At 45.1% G+C, this 15,836-nt stretch overlaps 1 protein-coding gene across 4 annotated transcripts in view; it reads right to left on the bottom strand.

Annotated features, from left to right (window-relative positions):
* The window catches only part of KCTD1 (potassium channel tetramerization domain containing 1), a 180,787-nt gene that overhangs the window by 33,421 nt on the left and 131,530 nt on the right, over positions 1-15,836 (bottom strand). For all 4 annotated transcript variants that reach the window (XM_082698889.1, XM_082698891.1, XM_082698888.1 and 1 more), the window contains exon 2: positions 13,816-13,994. In XM_082698889.1, the coding sequence (XP_082555015.1) occupies positions 13,816-13,994 (179 nt within the window). The remainder of the gene's footprint in view (positions 1-13,815; positions 13,995-15,836) is intronic.

Raw genomic sequence — 15,836 nt, 5'->3', positions numbered from 1 at the left:
GGCGCTTGGGTGGCTCAGTGGGTTAAGCCTCTGCCTTCTGCTCAGGTCATGATCTCAGGGCCCTGGGATCAAGCCCCGCATCGGGCTCTCTGCTCACCAGGGAGCCGCTTCACCCTTTCTCTCTGACTGCCTTTCTGCCTGCTTGTGATCTCTCTCTCTGTCAAATAAGTAAATAAATAAAATCTTTAAAACAACAACTTTATAGATTATTGGAGTCATACCTCACAACTCCATAAAGTAGTATTTTGCTTCAACTGATGGAGAAACGGAGGCCAGAGCCATCAGCTAACTCGCCAAGGGGTGCCGAGCTCTGCAGGCTCTTTTCCCTGTGGAGTGAGGGCCAGCCCACATGTTCCATGCTGTCCCCAGCCCTCAGTGGCTGTCTGTCCCAGAACATTCTGCCCCCCTTCCCCTTCCTGCTCTGGCCCCTCCCGCCAGCCTTCATGCACCTTGCGGTGCCATTCCTGTTTCTAGTTTCTTGTTACACAAGCAAACTCTTCCCAATGTGTTCCCACTGATTTATTTTTATTATTATTATTCTTATTATTTTTAGATTTTATTTATTTATTTGACAGACAGAGATCACAAGTAGGCAGAGAGGCAGGCAGAGAGAGAGGAGGAAGCAGGCTTTCAGCAGAGCAGAGCCCGATTCAGGGCTCGATCCCAGGACCCTGGGATCATGACCTGAGCTGAAGGCAGAGGCTTTAAACCCACTGAGCCACCCAGGTGCCCCACCCAATTGATTTTAATCCCTTTTTTGAGTGACTGTGCTCCTGGGCTTCTGAATATTAGCAGACTTCATGACTGACCGAGGGCTCTCCTACATGGATAGGGGTCCTGATTCGTCTGTCTGGTTACCAGGCTCCTAAGGAACAGAATGGACTCAGCCCTGCCCCCTGGGATTGTGGTCTGGGTGAAGGGTGGGGGGGGGGGGGCTGACGGCCACTCTCTCCGGGGCACTTTGAGATTGTTAGCAACAACAGCCTGTGGAAAGGAACATGTCCTCATCTCCTCTGTTTTACTGTCCCAGACTCTGGGAGCTGGCTCAAAACATATCATCGTAGTCACATCAAATAAAAGCGTTGTATTCATTATATGCCACTAGGAGAGGACTATGGTGAAGCCAGCTGTTTCTATTTTGAACCTGACAATTTTTGCCTGCTTGTCTTGGGGGCCAGCAAAACAGCAGTGTACAATGAAGTACTTCAATATTTTGCTGAGTACCTATAAGTGAAAAACCAGAGACTTAACATGGTGCTTAACAGAAACAGAAAGCATGAGAAAAAAATACAGTTTACCTAAAAATGAGGTAAATGGCTTTTTCAAAACTGAACATAAGATGTACAGAAGAAAGTGAGTGAATCTACCTAGTGTCCTTTGTAACACCCCCACCCCGCTTCTACACACACACACACACACACACACACACACACCCAGTGCTGACATCATTCAAAGGTCTTACAGGAGCAACAGAGAACAGTTCAAGTGCTCAAGAGTAAGGAGGTGATTGGATGAATGAAAATTACTGAATTTCTCCATCCCTGCCTCACTTCGGAGTGACTCGAAGTTTGAAAGCATGTTCAGAAACTAGGCTTTCACAGACAAAGCCAAAGGGAGGAGATCTAGCCCCAGGACCGCAAGCTACCCCTCTACAGAAGGAAAGCAAGTTGCAAATTGGGCAAGAGTCCCATTTACACAGCTTTAAAAGTAGATCAACATTGTAAATAACACGTAAGACGTACTGCCATTTTTTTTTTTAATTCCAACTGCTTCCTCAAATCATGATGGACAATGTGTCTGGTAGACCTTTTATTCTGAGAAGATTAAGATTCTGAAATTATGTCACAAGAGTACTTAAATAATCACCGTCAAAATGACATATGAAAAATACTAAGTTTCTATCAGCTCCTGATTCAAAGACAACATTCTTGGGTGTGTGTGGTTGGGAAACAGGGAACACAGAGTTGACAGCATCCTGCCTTTGGCTATGCCACGGTCAACAATGCGCCGTTGTAGGTGTGCGTCTTGTGTAACCATCTCCGCCCTTCTGGGGTTTATCACAGTGCAAGAATTTACCCCTGGGCACCAAGCCGGTCCATACACACCTTAGCAGTAGGTGTTAGCTGTCTGAATTTCTCCCTGCCCCTTCCAACAAAACTCAGAACCAAGCCCTAACCTGCAAAACTTTAAAGAAGTGAATGTTCTGGCTAACAACAGGAATTTCTTCTTTTTTCTCTTCCTTTTCAGATGATCATTAGACAGAAGGTGACAAGTTACAGTCATCACTGGACGCCACTGCTTCTCTTACTTGCTGCTCCATTTCAAAGTCCTTTGGGCAAAGCACACTGAAGCCAGAGCTCATTTGACTAGAAGTGCTTTTGTGAAGTTCTGAAATCTACATAAAGGATTACAAATGGGTTCTTTAAGAGCCCCACAGAAGGTGCACTTGGAATATAAACTGTACTGTCACTGTCTGGTGTTTGTAACCAGCCCAGACACATAGCTATGGTGAAGACCAGAGCTTCATCCATATTCAACACGGTTCTCTAGGTTCACTTGGTTGTTCCAACCTTTATTCCAGTCTGTTGTAATGTGTGCTACAATGTTCTCGAATCCCACCCTCAGTGCCGTCTTGTTCCTTCTGCAATGTCTTGTCAAAAGGGTGACATGCTGATAAAGAACCTTCCTTAGGGTCCCTCAGATTACAGATCAGCGGGATACACTCAAAAGCTCCTTCTTCTCTGCTTTGCTATTGACTGTTCTCACTGCTTTGAGACTGGAGGAGTTTTCATTTTTTAGGTAAGCTCTCAAGCCCTCAGGGCCTCCTAAACTGTTTCTTAAAAAAAATCAATTTTCGGAGGGATGGCAGCAGCCTTGACAAGTCTAATGAAGCTGGGCAGGAGTTCTGGAACACATCGGGCTCAGAGCACGAAAGCAAGTCTGGGCGCGCTCAGATCCACCTCCCAGTGACGAAGCCCTTGGCTTGGCAAGGTTCGCCGCTGTCTGAAAGCGGTGCTTACTGGAATGCACAGTCGTAATTTATCTTCTGAATATGGGAACACAGTAAGAAAAATAGCGCAGAAGTAGAAATAATCGTTACCACCGAAAAAGATAAGCGGCAATGTCATTACTAAGCAAACTGACACATGGCATTTATGTAACAGCAGGAAGCCATTACCCAGTGACAGTGTCATTTCCACCGACACGGGATCTTGATTAGATTCAGATGGCCCAGCAAATAGCTGATATCACTGGGGGACGGAGACACCGATTTTTTTTTTTTCCCTTTAACAATTTCTTCTGCGGGGCGCCTGGGTGGCTCAGCCTTTAAGTGTCTGCCTTCGGCTCAGGTCATGATTCCAGGGTACTGGGATCGAGCCCAACATCAGGCTCCCCACACCGCAGGAAGCCTGCTTCTCCCGCTCCCACTCCCCTTGCTTGTGTTCCCTCTCTCTGTCAAATAAATAAAACTAAAAAAAAAAAAAATTCTTTTGCAAATGGGATCGCCACCAGATTGGAGCTTCTGGATGCCTGTCTTTGGAACATGAATACATGTATACAGTTGTAAAGTACAACTCCTTTCTCAACCCCTCTACCTCTCCCACTTCGTTCCTTCTTTCTCCAGGACCAACTGTTTTTAGGAACCAACTGTTGCTTTTTTGTTTTTTTTTTTTTAAAGATTTGATTTATTAGAGACAGACAAGCAGACTCCCCACTGAGCACAGAGCCCAACACAGGGCTTGATCCCAGGACCCCAAGATCATGACCTTAGCCGAAGTCAGACACTTAACCGACTGAGCCACCCAGGTGCCCCCAACTGTTCTACTTTCTATCTCTAGGCATCCTGAGAATAATCTTTCAGAGGAAGAATATGAATAATCAATCTAGTTGAAGACATAAATCCTGCATTTTTATTGAAAAGAAATGGCATTTTAATGGGTTACTTCCATAATGATAATAGAGCAAATGGTCTGGCAGATAGAGTGAACTGGATTTTTCTATGAACATACCTCAGCTTTCAGAGAGGGCATCTGTGTGCACAGTGGGTCCATCAGGGATCCCTCAGTGTGACTTTCTGAGGTTTACTATTATTTATTTATTTGGGGGGAGGTATTTATTTTTATAAAAAAAGATTTTATTTATTTATTTGACAGAGCCACAGCGAGAGAGGGAACACAAGCAAGAGGAGTGGGAGAGGGAGAAGCAGGCTTCCCACCGAGCAGAGAGCCAAAAGCAGACGTTGAATGACTAAGCCACCCAGGTGCCCCTTTTTTTGGCTGTACTATTATTTTTTAAATTCTCAAAATTCAAATGCCAATTACAATGTCATGTGTTTGGGTTTTCTGAACGATAAATGGTTCTGTTTGGAATTTAAGGTGGACGGGAACGTTTATTTTCTGCAATGGCTTAATACAGAAGACTCCCCCAACTTGAGAATAATTTGCATTGTTTTACTGCAGCCACAAACACACACAGCATGGACACCTCACAGTGTCTTCCCTTCTGATACAAAGAGATTTCACGTCTCTTTTTAGAGTGGATCATGGAGGCCTGGGAAGAGGCTAGCCACAATTACATGGCAGAGAGGAGAACACCACTGTGGGGTGTAATACTGCTGCCCACACAACTCTCTCCATGACCAAAAGTGCAGTTCAGTCTTTTGGAAATTTGCCTACAATGTTTCAGTGTTGCTCCTCGTTTGCGATAAAGTAGGTCTCATAGGAAGCACTTCGCCAGAATCGGTTATGCGGCTGACAGAAGCTACACTTGGTTTGAAGAAACTACACGATTTGAGGAGCCAAAGTCACATGAGATCCACGAGCTGGGTTGTGTGAAATAACACTGTCAATTCTAAGGCCTTTTAATGGAATTGTCCTTAAGACACAATAAAGGGAAGTGTATTTTTTACATTATTAACTTTGTGAAAGATTACCAGAATCTTCTATGAATTACCTATAAATTAACTCTTTAAACAAGTAAACAGAACATAGAGTTTATTATTATAAAGTACTTTCTTGTATGATGAGGGGCAACATGAAAATACAATAAAAAACACAGAGTAAAAATGACCTTCGCATTGCTCAATGACACTCTTCATTATGATACATCAAAAGGAGTCCCGTCAGTACTATTGTCCCAAGTGACAGGAATCAAGCCAGAATCAGACAGAAAAGTCTCACTTTAATGACCTGTCTCTTGTCAAGCCACCGTGCACCCACCCTACTGGGGATGTTGACACGTTTCTCTCCTACACCCTCCTCTGCAGACCTTTGCCCAAACTCTGAGCGTCAGGTGGATGGCCTGATTCTAATGGAGACCACAGACTCGCCTCGGATCCTGACCTGCTGGTCATGCCAATGGTGGGTGTGGCCCAGGGATCTTTTGTCTCTGGTGGAGGAAAACGTTCAGAAGACAGGTGTCCCCACTCCGTTCATCTGGTTCACTGGTATCTGGGTTGTTGCCTGGTTGATTTATTCCCTTGTCTTGACTCCTTCCCTTCAGGTAACTAGACTAGGAAATCCCCTTCTGGGCTCTGCCTCAAAGAAAAAAGCAGGTACTTCTTTGCCGCTCCAATCAGATGAGGCCTACCATTAGGTCCTCAACGTTAACCTAGCACCTAAAGAACTAGGTGAAGGCCACCTTAAGAAACAAGTGCCTTGAACTTATTGTGGACGAACAGCCTTCTTGGCTCACGGCCACCTTTAGAACATAGTTCCAGAAGGTGGTAAGGAGGACTATGTAGCTGGCCATGAGAAACATGAGAATACTCTGTGCCCTGCTCCAGACCAATGAAACCAGAAGGCGGGGAGGTCCAGGTTGGTGGCCTGCTTTGGGCTCCTACAGATTCTCACCTGACCCCAGGGTTGAGAAGCACAGCTAGAGAAGACGAAACCACAGAGGGCCTGGAGTGGAGTGGAAGTAGGACTCCTACCCCGTCTCAGAGTGGTGGTGTTTTTAGCTGTGCGCGGGGGTAAATGACAGTCCCCACCTCTAATATCAGCGGCACGTTAGGTAAGAAATACAGGTAATGAGCCCAGCCTAGCCTTGGAACACCATTACTCATTACTTGCCTTCCACTGTTTTGAGGACCTGGCCCCCATGCACAGTATTTTACCCAAGAACTAATTCACCTATCAAGCCAACTTCTAAAAGTCTACTCGGCAGCAGGCACAACGCTAAGCACGAAAAATACAGGACAGAGACTGAGGAAGAAAGAGCTCTCCTGGGACAGTGTTTCTACTGAAAATGAGGCAGAGCTCCTGGCAAAGGAGAAGTTTAGAAAGATCGAGAAAACAACCCGCAGTCCAGCCCTGACCTGCTTCACGCCGGACATCCAGTGCTCCTTTCCACCTGCACGGCTCCGCCATCGGGAGGCCCAGGCCGGCACGTGGCCTTCACCCTCGTCCCAGCTTGAGTCGGGAGCTGGCCACGGGATCAGCCTGCTTCGTTATCTGCCACCAAGGGGCTTCTGCCCACATTTATTTATTTTTTAACTCTTTTGATCAAAACCAAGGATCACTTCCGTGACCAACGAATACAAAAATTACAAGAAAATGGATCAGGAACAGTATTGGGTTCCGTACCCCCAGCAAGGTGACCTGAGGTGTTACACCCAAGTGGCAAAAGTCTGCTTCTAAATCTGCACTAGCACGTCGACCAGATTTTGTCTTGGAAAGTTTAGATGAGCAAATAGGTAGGAATAAAATGATCTTTTGGCTTAATACAAGAGCAAACTCTATCCCAAAGTGGGCGTATTTATTCTCCGTGTTATTCTTACTACTTCACTTGGTCCTAACTCAAATACCATTAACTGACTGTTTACTCATCGTCTGTCCTCCCTGCTCCCCACGTCAACCACAGAAGAGCAAGGACTTTGGTTGGCCAGTATCCGCCCTGGCCGTTGGGGAGCACAGAAGAAATCCAGTGGATGGAAGAACAGGACAGGGAAAACTACAGGCTCTAGCATGGGTACATTTTTCTCTGAAGTCCTCTCTAAGACAAGACTTGATGAGTTAAATTACTCTAAAAGTGAGGTCTGCTTTTTCCCAAGGGGCAAAGGGAAGTTTGCTGAATCCACCAGTAGCGTAGTGTAAGTTTCTGGCTTTTCAGTACAGAAGAGAAAAGTCCAGTTTCATCATTAAAAAAAAAAAAAAAACCTTTTTGAAGCTGGTTTCATTTATTCTTTGCCTATATAACTGAGGAGCAATTTTGGAAAAGCAATATTGTAAGATGACAAGAAGAGACAGAGAAGAGGAAAATTGCCCCGATTACCCTGGAGAAACTTTCCATTTTTCATTTGCCAGGTGCTTTACCTCCTTTTCAACTCCCCTCCCCCCCATAAACTAATTTTCTTTTTTAAAAGATCAACCCATCTTAGCAATCAGGACTGTTCACCATTAGGTTAGCTTGTCCTCATTTTATGCATTTCCATGGGCGTTTTCAAAGCAGCAAGGGTATGTGCCTTCCTTCCATCTGAGAGTTCACATCTCAGGATGACTTCTACTTCCCCAATAATCTGTTCTGTGATTATATATATATAGAGAGAGGGAGAGATAGACATCGCATTGTAAGATTTATTTATTTGAGAGAGAGAGAGAGAGAAAGCAGCACAGCGGGGAGGGACAGAGGGAGAGGAAGAGACAGTTTTAACCCGATTACACATGGAGTGCGAAGCCCCATAAGGGCTCAATCTCACCAGCTCACAACCTGAGCTGAAACCAAGAGTCCGGACACCAATTGCCCCCACAGATGCTGCATTATAACTCATGCCGATCTAAAGAGTAGGTTATAATCAAAAGTCCCCTGCAATAATTCTGCAAGACAACTCAGTGAACTGTGTGGCAAGAAGGATGCATTAATGTTTTGGGACATTTTTGTTGGGATCCTAAAATGCAGGCTTGTGTGCCAACAGGACTGGACCCGTGCCTAGGGCCTGTCATATGAAACTGGAACCGTGAAGTCACAGAATCACGGCACAGAATCCCCAGCCCTACCCAGGATTACAGAACACCTCCCGGTCTGGCCTCGCACAATGACAGGGAACTCCAGACAAGCGCGCGCAGTCGCCCCGCGAGCATGTGCACCAATCCCTTGAGTGTACGCTCATCCAACTTCCCTCCCAGGGCAGCTCCCCACGTACCATGCCTTAATGGCTCACGCAGCAGAGAGTGAAGTCACGCCAAGAGTTGGATCTCTGCTGGCAAAGGCACACACGTTTGACATCTCTGTCCTAAAGCTCCAAATACACACAGCCCTTGGGTGGCCATGGGTGTTGACTGCGAAGCTGAAAGCCCAGCGTCTTGAGTTTTGCAATTACCTACGTACGCCAGCGTGCTTCCTGACTCGCCGCTGTTTAGGGGCGATCAATCCAGCATAATCCACTTATGTGGGAGTTAACTCATGTACTGTGTTTAAAATATACAAAAGCGCTGTCAAGCAGTCAGATTGGATGGCTCAGGGGACTGTAATACAAGACCTTCTCTTTCACCTCTAGGTCGCGGGCTGACCAGCTCTTTCGGTCAAGAGCCCTGCCTTATGACCGCCCTAGAGGCTTCACTCATTACCCTAACAGCCCACTTGCCAGTTTTAAAAATCCCATGTGTGAATAACTGTCAGTACAGCCGCTAGTAGTGCTGGCTTTGTTGGGGATGGTGGTAAAGGATGAAACGGACCTAACTTTGGATTCAGACACGTGTCTTCTTTTAAAGCACAGAATGTTTTGGTTTTGTCTCAAGTAGGCTCTGCGCCCAGCGTGGAGCCCAGTTCAGGGCTTGAACTCATGACCCTGAGATCCAAGACCTGAGTTGACACTGAGCCGGACGCTTAACCGACTGAGCCTCCCAGATGCCCTGAACAGGATGCTGCTTTTACATCACACACACACACACACACACACACACACACACACACACACACACACGGGTGTCTAAGGAGATATTTCAGGGGCAACAGTGGGAGACTTTAAAGAGGCCATGCCACTGGTACCAATCTTAATTCCTTATGACAAATGACTTAGCTATCTAGATTTTGTTGTTACCAATGATGTTAATAATGGGGGCCTAAGATTTTTAAATCAGATATAACCAGGTCTGTTGTTTAAATGTGCAGGGCCCCGGGCAAGAGTCCTAGTGAGGCCCACCTCTCATGTCTAGATCCTTACAACTTATCAATCAAGTTGGCAAACCATCACATAAAAAATGTTCTATCTTCTTGGTAAAGCCATTACAAATCTTTTCATAGTGGTGATATATTTTTCTGACTTTTGTTTTGTTTTACTTATTTAATGGAGAATTACTGCAGACCTGAACTGGCTGTTTTTCTGGGTGATTCCAATTCCGAATGGCAACTGGAATCGGGGACCAGTCAGGAATCTCCTTGATCCCCAAGGTGGTGTCAATCAACTGCGGCCTCAGAAATACCCACTAAGAGCAGTTCTGCATCTTACACAAAACATCAGTAACACGGAGCACATCACTGCTGTATGCGCTACAGCAGTTACTCTGAAACCTGTAGTCCCTTCAGCTAGAAAGCACTTGATGGTGGACATGAATAATGTGAGTGGTGAACCCTGCTGTAAGATGCAGAAGTCAGCATGCTTCTTGAATCCCTACTCAGGGCTTACAAAACCTGCCCCCCCCCAATAAAAACACGAGGGTACCCCACACACAATGGAACCAGGTGATCTTGGTCATCAGGGAAATAAAGATCAAAAGGTATTTTCTCTTGGCAGGATAGCCATTATGATACAGCACGAACCATTCATTGAGGAAGAAGCCTATATTCACTGGGAGGGACCATACGTCTCAGTGTTGTTCAAAGCCAGATAGTGAAAATCAGGATCTCTTGGGCAAATCGAAGAGAATCCTCTTTTATTGGTCTGGGGCAGGACTGTGCATGGCCTTTTAATGCTTCCCAGGTGCTTCTCATGTTCCGCTGTGTGGTCCACTGTACCACTCTCTGGGGTTCTAAGGGTAGTCTTTAGCCAAGAAGGCGATATACAGAGACAGAATAAAAAGTCACCTGAAATATTTCAAAGTGGAATAAAGGCTCTTTGCAGGACCTTTGAAACTGTAGAAAAACATGACATCTTTTATGATCCCTAACTACAAACAAATTAGGACTTTTACACTACAAGTTTCCCCTTGAAATCCTAGAAACGACACCAAGGAAAAAGCCCTCCTCCCCTCTGGGCTACACCAAGGGAAAGGCAAGTGAGAGAAGAATCCAGTACACTGAGGAGGGGAGGGGGCAGGGAATGGTCCCACAGGGTGGGAAGCGTTCAAAGTGAACTGCAGCTAGAGCTATTTGTAATTCCATGGTCATGGGCAACCTAATCTCCCAGGATTTATCCCCAAAGAGATTTTCTCAGAAGTTGGAAGGAGCCGCTGACATATATAAGAAAAGCATGAAACTTTCTTCCCTGTATCTTTGACTATGAACATTTATGTATGGGTCCCACTGAACTGACTGTCGCCTTGAAATGAACATCGGGTGACTTACAAAACACACCCTCCCACACACACCCTACCCCCACCCCACCACACAAACCCACCACTCACACACACACACAATCCAAGAGGGAGCAGAATGGTCAACTCAACATCTAAACCACTGTCATCTGCTTTAGAGGAAAGCAAAAGAAAGAGAAGTCACTTTGTAAGGCTTGGTTCAGAGTCTGACACAGGCTTAAAAATATCTCCCTGACAATAAAGATGATCTTGGAACAGCTGAGCAGTTCTGGGACAGGTAGGGTAGGGGCATCAAGATTAAGGACCAGAAGGTGCCAGCTAGGAGTCCCTCGAGCCTACAAGTAATTCAGGCAAGAATCCAAAAGTGAGCCTGTTTTCACGGTCTAGGAAATGAAGGAATGGGATATATTTGGTATTTGGAAGGCAGTCCGAAAAGAAACAATTGCTGGGTTTGGCAGAAGATTAAGCATAAAGCCAATAGTATGTGTTGGGCACAGGGCCATGGCGTGCTTTTCGTAATCACATTTAATCCTCTCAATAACCTTGCGAGAAGACATATCTGTGTCTATTTTACAAGAGAGAAGACAGGGCTTAGAAACTGGACTTGTCCTTGGCCAAACAACCACTAAATGGCAGAGTCAGCATTCAAACGTGGGACTGAAAAACCATGAATTATTTCTGATGTCACTCCCATGATACTGTGGCCTGGTGGTGCCAAGGAAGTGTAGGGAAAGATGGGGAAAGGCAGATAAGCCATTTCATCTTCTCTAATTAAGTTGGTGAAAGAGAAATTTAAGTTATAATGCCCGGAAGTATCAGGTTGGAGGACAAGTAGGTTGGATGAGATTTTTAAAAAAATCTGTGCCTAGATCAGTGCTGCCCAATAGAAAAAAAAAAAAAAAAAAAGCAAGATATGTGTAATTTGGGGTTTTCTGGGAGCCACATTAAAAGAGTAAAAGGAAAAAGGTGAAATTAATTTTAATGACACATTTTATTTAATTCAGTCTATTCTTGTTCCAACATGAAATCAATAATAAAAAAAAAAACATTGAGATACTTTATTTTCGGGAGGTGGGGTCCTAATTCTTTATAATCAAGGACATTTTGATTTGGACCTGCTATGTTTCCAGTGCTCAAAGGCTGCACAGGGCAAGTGGCTGCCATTCGAGACAGTAAAGATATCCAGAGTCCAGAGACCACGTAATGCGATGCATGCCTCAGGGTGTGGAGAATGAGGAACCAAAAGTAGACTCTTAGAAATGCCCATGCACAGGTGGCCAGAGGGAGACTCTCCCAATGAGACACTGTTTGAGGCCTTGAAAAGTGGCAAACTATTTGAGAGAGGAACTGAATAAACAGAGCCTCCAATGAATTGCTAAGTCCTACCACTGCAACAGGCTAAGTGAGACGGGAGCTTCAGAGATGCCCAAACCCCCATGGCAGGGGGGAGGGATGGGGGCTGCAGCGAGGGGCTTCAATCTGTAAGAGGACCCCCCCTAGGTGCAATGAGCATTCAAAGAAAACCTCCTAGTTAACGTCAAATGCACAAGGGGTCATTACTGACTTCCCTCCTGGAGTAGCATTTAAAAATTGGACTGAAGCCAAAGGCCATCAGATCAGATCGGTGAATTTTGCTACAGCTAAAGATTTGGTTTTGGACTCCTGTAAGTTTTGTGGCTTGCCCCCCAGAACTCAGTGCTCATTTGAAAGAGGCACAGTGATTTTCTTTTGTTGATGTTGGTATTAGCTTAGAGAAAATGGAAATAAGTTTTTTTTAAAAGAAACGTTACTTACTTATATCATGATATTCTTGGGAAATACAGCCATCACGTAGCATGACTTTGGAGCACCTATGACGATGCACTTAGGGAAAGTGGGGACTCAGTAATGGGAATAACTGACTGACGGGACCATTTCATTTAAAAAGACATAGTTTTTTTGATAATTGAATTAACAGTCATTTGTGTTTTAAAAAATCATTTCACTTTGCGGAAATTGAATCTGGAAATCGAGAGAGAAAATATTTCCTTTTTCTTCTCAACTTTCCCCTTCTTTCATAAAATAATAAGCAGCAGGGTGAGAATTAAAAAAACACAAACAAAAAAATGGGTCTTCACGCAGTGAAGATGAAGATGCCAGCGATTTCTACGTCAGTCCTGCCTGGTAGTGCTGCTATCCGCTATCTGTCACTGTCAGAAGTTCTTGAAAAAGCAACTGGTTCCTTCCCAAAGCCCAAACAGCATGTTTCCAGTTCAGATGATCAACACCATGCAGAAAAACTCCCTTTTTCCTGACTTGAGCCCACACAGGCTCTTGCCTCCTCCTCTACCCACCAGCACAGCTGGGGAAGATCAGCTCCCTTAGAGGATCTGGGCATAGCCCCCAAATCCAGGCAGAGCCAGGCGGGGTGTCCCAGCAACAATAACAAAGCAAACTGTTTCCTTGGAGCTCCTCTAGACGTGGGTGGAGGGGACAGGGGACAGGGTGTCTCATAAGCATCAAGTGTATAATGCCTATTTGTAAAACACTCTCCCCTCTTCAGACACTTTCTATATTTACTTATCTGCCTTGCATGCTCAGAAATCCCACTGCTCTTTTTTTTTTTTAAGGCAAAACTATCTTGGCTTCCTGGACTTTTGCATACTGTTCTAAATATACTGCCACACTCACTGATAAGAGTATCTCTCTCTCTCTTTTTTTTTTTTCTTTTCCTCTAGCTCACAAGTTGGTGGGCCACATGATCTCCTAGAAAATTCTAAGAACTGATAAGAATGTGTGTTTGTTTTTTTTTATTTTATTTTTTTTAAAGATTTTATTTATTTATTTGACAGAGAGAAATCACAAGTAGATGGAGAGGCAGGCAGAGAGAGAGAGAGAGGGAAGCAGGCTCCCTGCTGAGCAGAGAGCCCGATGCGGGACTCGATCCCAGGACCCTGAGATCATGACCTGAGCCGAAGGCAGCGGCTTAACCCACTGAGCCACCCAGGCGCCCAGAATGTGTGTTTTAGAAGAAGAGGACAGAAGAAAAGTCTGTGGTAGGTAGAAATCATCCTTCTTTTTGCGCTACATGGAGAAACGCAAAAATCGCAGCAAGACGAAATATCCCAAAACTCCATTCCCCTGTGACAGGTCTACGCAGATGCCACTAAGCTGTGGGTCAGGCCCCCACCGGGCCGAAACTGCCCGCCACATCCCAGAGCAGCCACAGGAGCTGGGCGCTCACGTTCGGAACTGCCCCCACCCGGGGAGGTCATGCTGCTGCTGTGGGGGGTCAAAGGAAAAACATATCATCAAACACAATCACTTCCAAGCGTGACTTTTCCTTTTTTTTTTTTTTTCAGATTACCTTGATTCAGGGTATTTGGTGAGGGTGGCCAGGCTGCTGGTGTACATGTGACCGCCCACATCAATGTGGACGGGCGCATTGGATTTTGTGAGTTGCGCTGGAGTAGGAATGCCTTGGTTGTTCAGTGGAGATGCAGGAGATCTAGTGATCAGAGGTCTTGACATATTGGGTCGACTGTCCTACAGAGAGATAAGCAAGTTTAGACACGTTTTCATCTTTTCAGTGGAGAGAAAGGAAACACATGCATCATCAAGAACAAGCCAGCGACTAGCGCCGACACTCATTCCGCAGTAACATCTCCCCAAACCAGCGGGCTCTCGTTCTTTTTGTAATGAGTATCAGGAAAACAAAATCTGTAACGAAGAAAAGGACAACTTCCCACGCTCAGAGTCAAGGAGGGGAACTAATGTTCATTTCCAATCATCCTGAGCTCTATGATGGCTTATCTCACTAATGAATTCTCGCATTTAACAACTGGTAAATGGCACGTGGAGAGCTACGACTCACTCCAAATGAAAAGACAATCAACGCTGGAAACCCACGCCTAAATAAAATACAGATGCTTTATCTTTCTCTCTGGAAACTTACTGCTAGGCAGTTGGGATAAATACAGACCTTTCAGCACTTGTGTTCTGCAAAACATTTTCCTTGATTTCTATTTTTCCAACCAGGAAGAGGAGGCTGGGACTGGCTTGGCCATCGGCACACATTCTGAAAGCAACCTTGTGCACAGGCACCACGAGTTCATCCGTCAAGAGATAAAAAAAAAAAAAAAAAAAAAAAAACCCACACACGCTACCCATTTGTTCTCTGCTTCTCTCTCTGTGTAACACTGTGGGTCTGGGGACATTCTGGAAAGACTGTACCCTTCAGTGGTTAAATACGTGCTTGGGAGCCACGAGCAAGTTGCTCTTCTCTACGCCCGACTTCTTGAAGAGATCAAGCTCCCGGGGCAGGTGCGGATGGAGCCGTCCCACGGGCAGGGGTGCGGGGTAAGGAGAAGAGCACACAGAGGACATCCCGGGGTAGGCGCAAGAGCATGCCGAAGGAAGCATCCTCTCGAGGAAATAAAATATCACATCCTTTCCATGGATACAATATAAATGTTTCAAATACTATCCAAACATGGTCAATTGCTTTTAAATAAGAGACCAAACCACAGACAAGTCAAGTCCGGTCCCTGGCACTCCAGGAAGGGGTCAAATATTTCCAGCCCGCAATTGAGGAGTAAGCTAAACTAGCATTTACGTCCGAGTTCTGCAAGACGACTGCCACAACAATACTCTCAGATTTATCATTTGGCCCAAAACTGTTTTCCAACATGCAAACAATGCATGACGAAGTCCGTGAGAAGGCATGCTAATGGGGTTTTGAAAAAGGCCTTTGATGGAGATTATAAAAGGGAAGTCATCTAGTTTTTGTGCATAAAACCCAGCACGATAAAATATAAATTTGCAAAACATCAGAGATTTTATGACCTGAAACAGCTCTAGGAGTTACCTGGGGCACAACTGTTAGACTACTTAGCATTAACCACATGTCCAGGCAAGACTGAATGCACGAGCTTCCTGAAACCCTGAGCTACCGTGAATGGGGCGGGACGGGGCCTTCACACACAACTCTGACCATCTGTGTTGTGCTCTGCTCCACGCTGGATTAAACAGGGTCCAGAAACAGTCAAAGGACAAGAGTTTACGTTTTATTTCTTAAATGGGGTGGTCGATTTGTGGATGTTGACTATACTATTCTTTATACGTTCCTACGTATTTTTAATAATGCAAAGGGATATTAAAAAACGCATAAACGGATGTTTGTAGCACACCGAGGAGAGAATGTGAAGAGGCACTGGATGGGGGAAAAAAAACAAGAAACAAAGACACGGTTGGTAGAAAATGTCAAACAGTTCGGGTTTGAAAATACTAAAAGTTAGCACTTTAGAATTCAAATGACAAAGAGCAACATTCTTCCTTTAAAAATGCAATCCCAAAGCCTCTACTTCTAAGAGCTTCTCCCTACCTGGC

The sequence above is a fragment of the Mustela nivalis genome, assembly GCF_964662115.1.
Source record: "Mustela nivalis genome assembly, chromosome: 14".
Lineage (NCBI taxonomy): Eukaryota > Metazoa > Chordata > Mammalia > Carnivora > Mustelidae > Mustela > Mustela nivalis.
The sequence above is the reverse complement of the archived record's forward strand: the minus strand, read 5'-3'. Positions and strand labels throughout refer to the sequence as shown.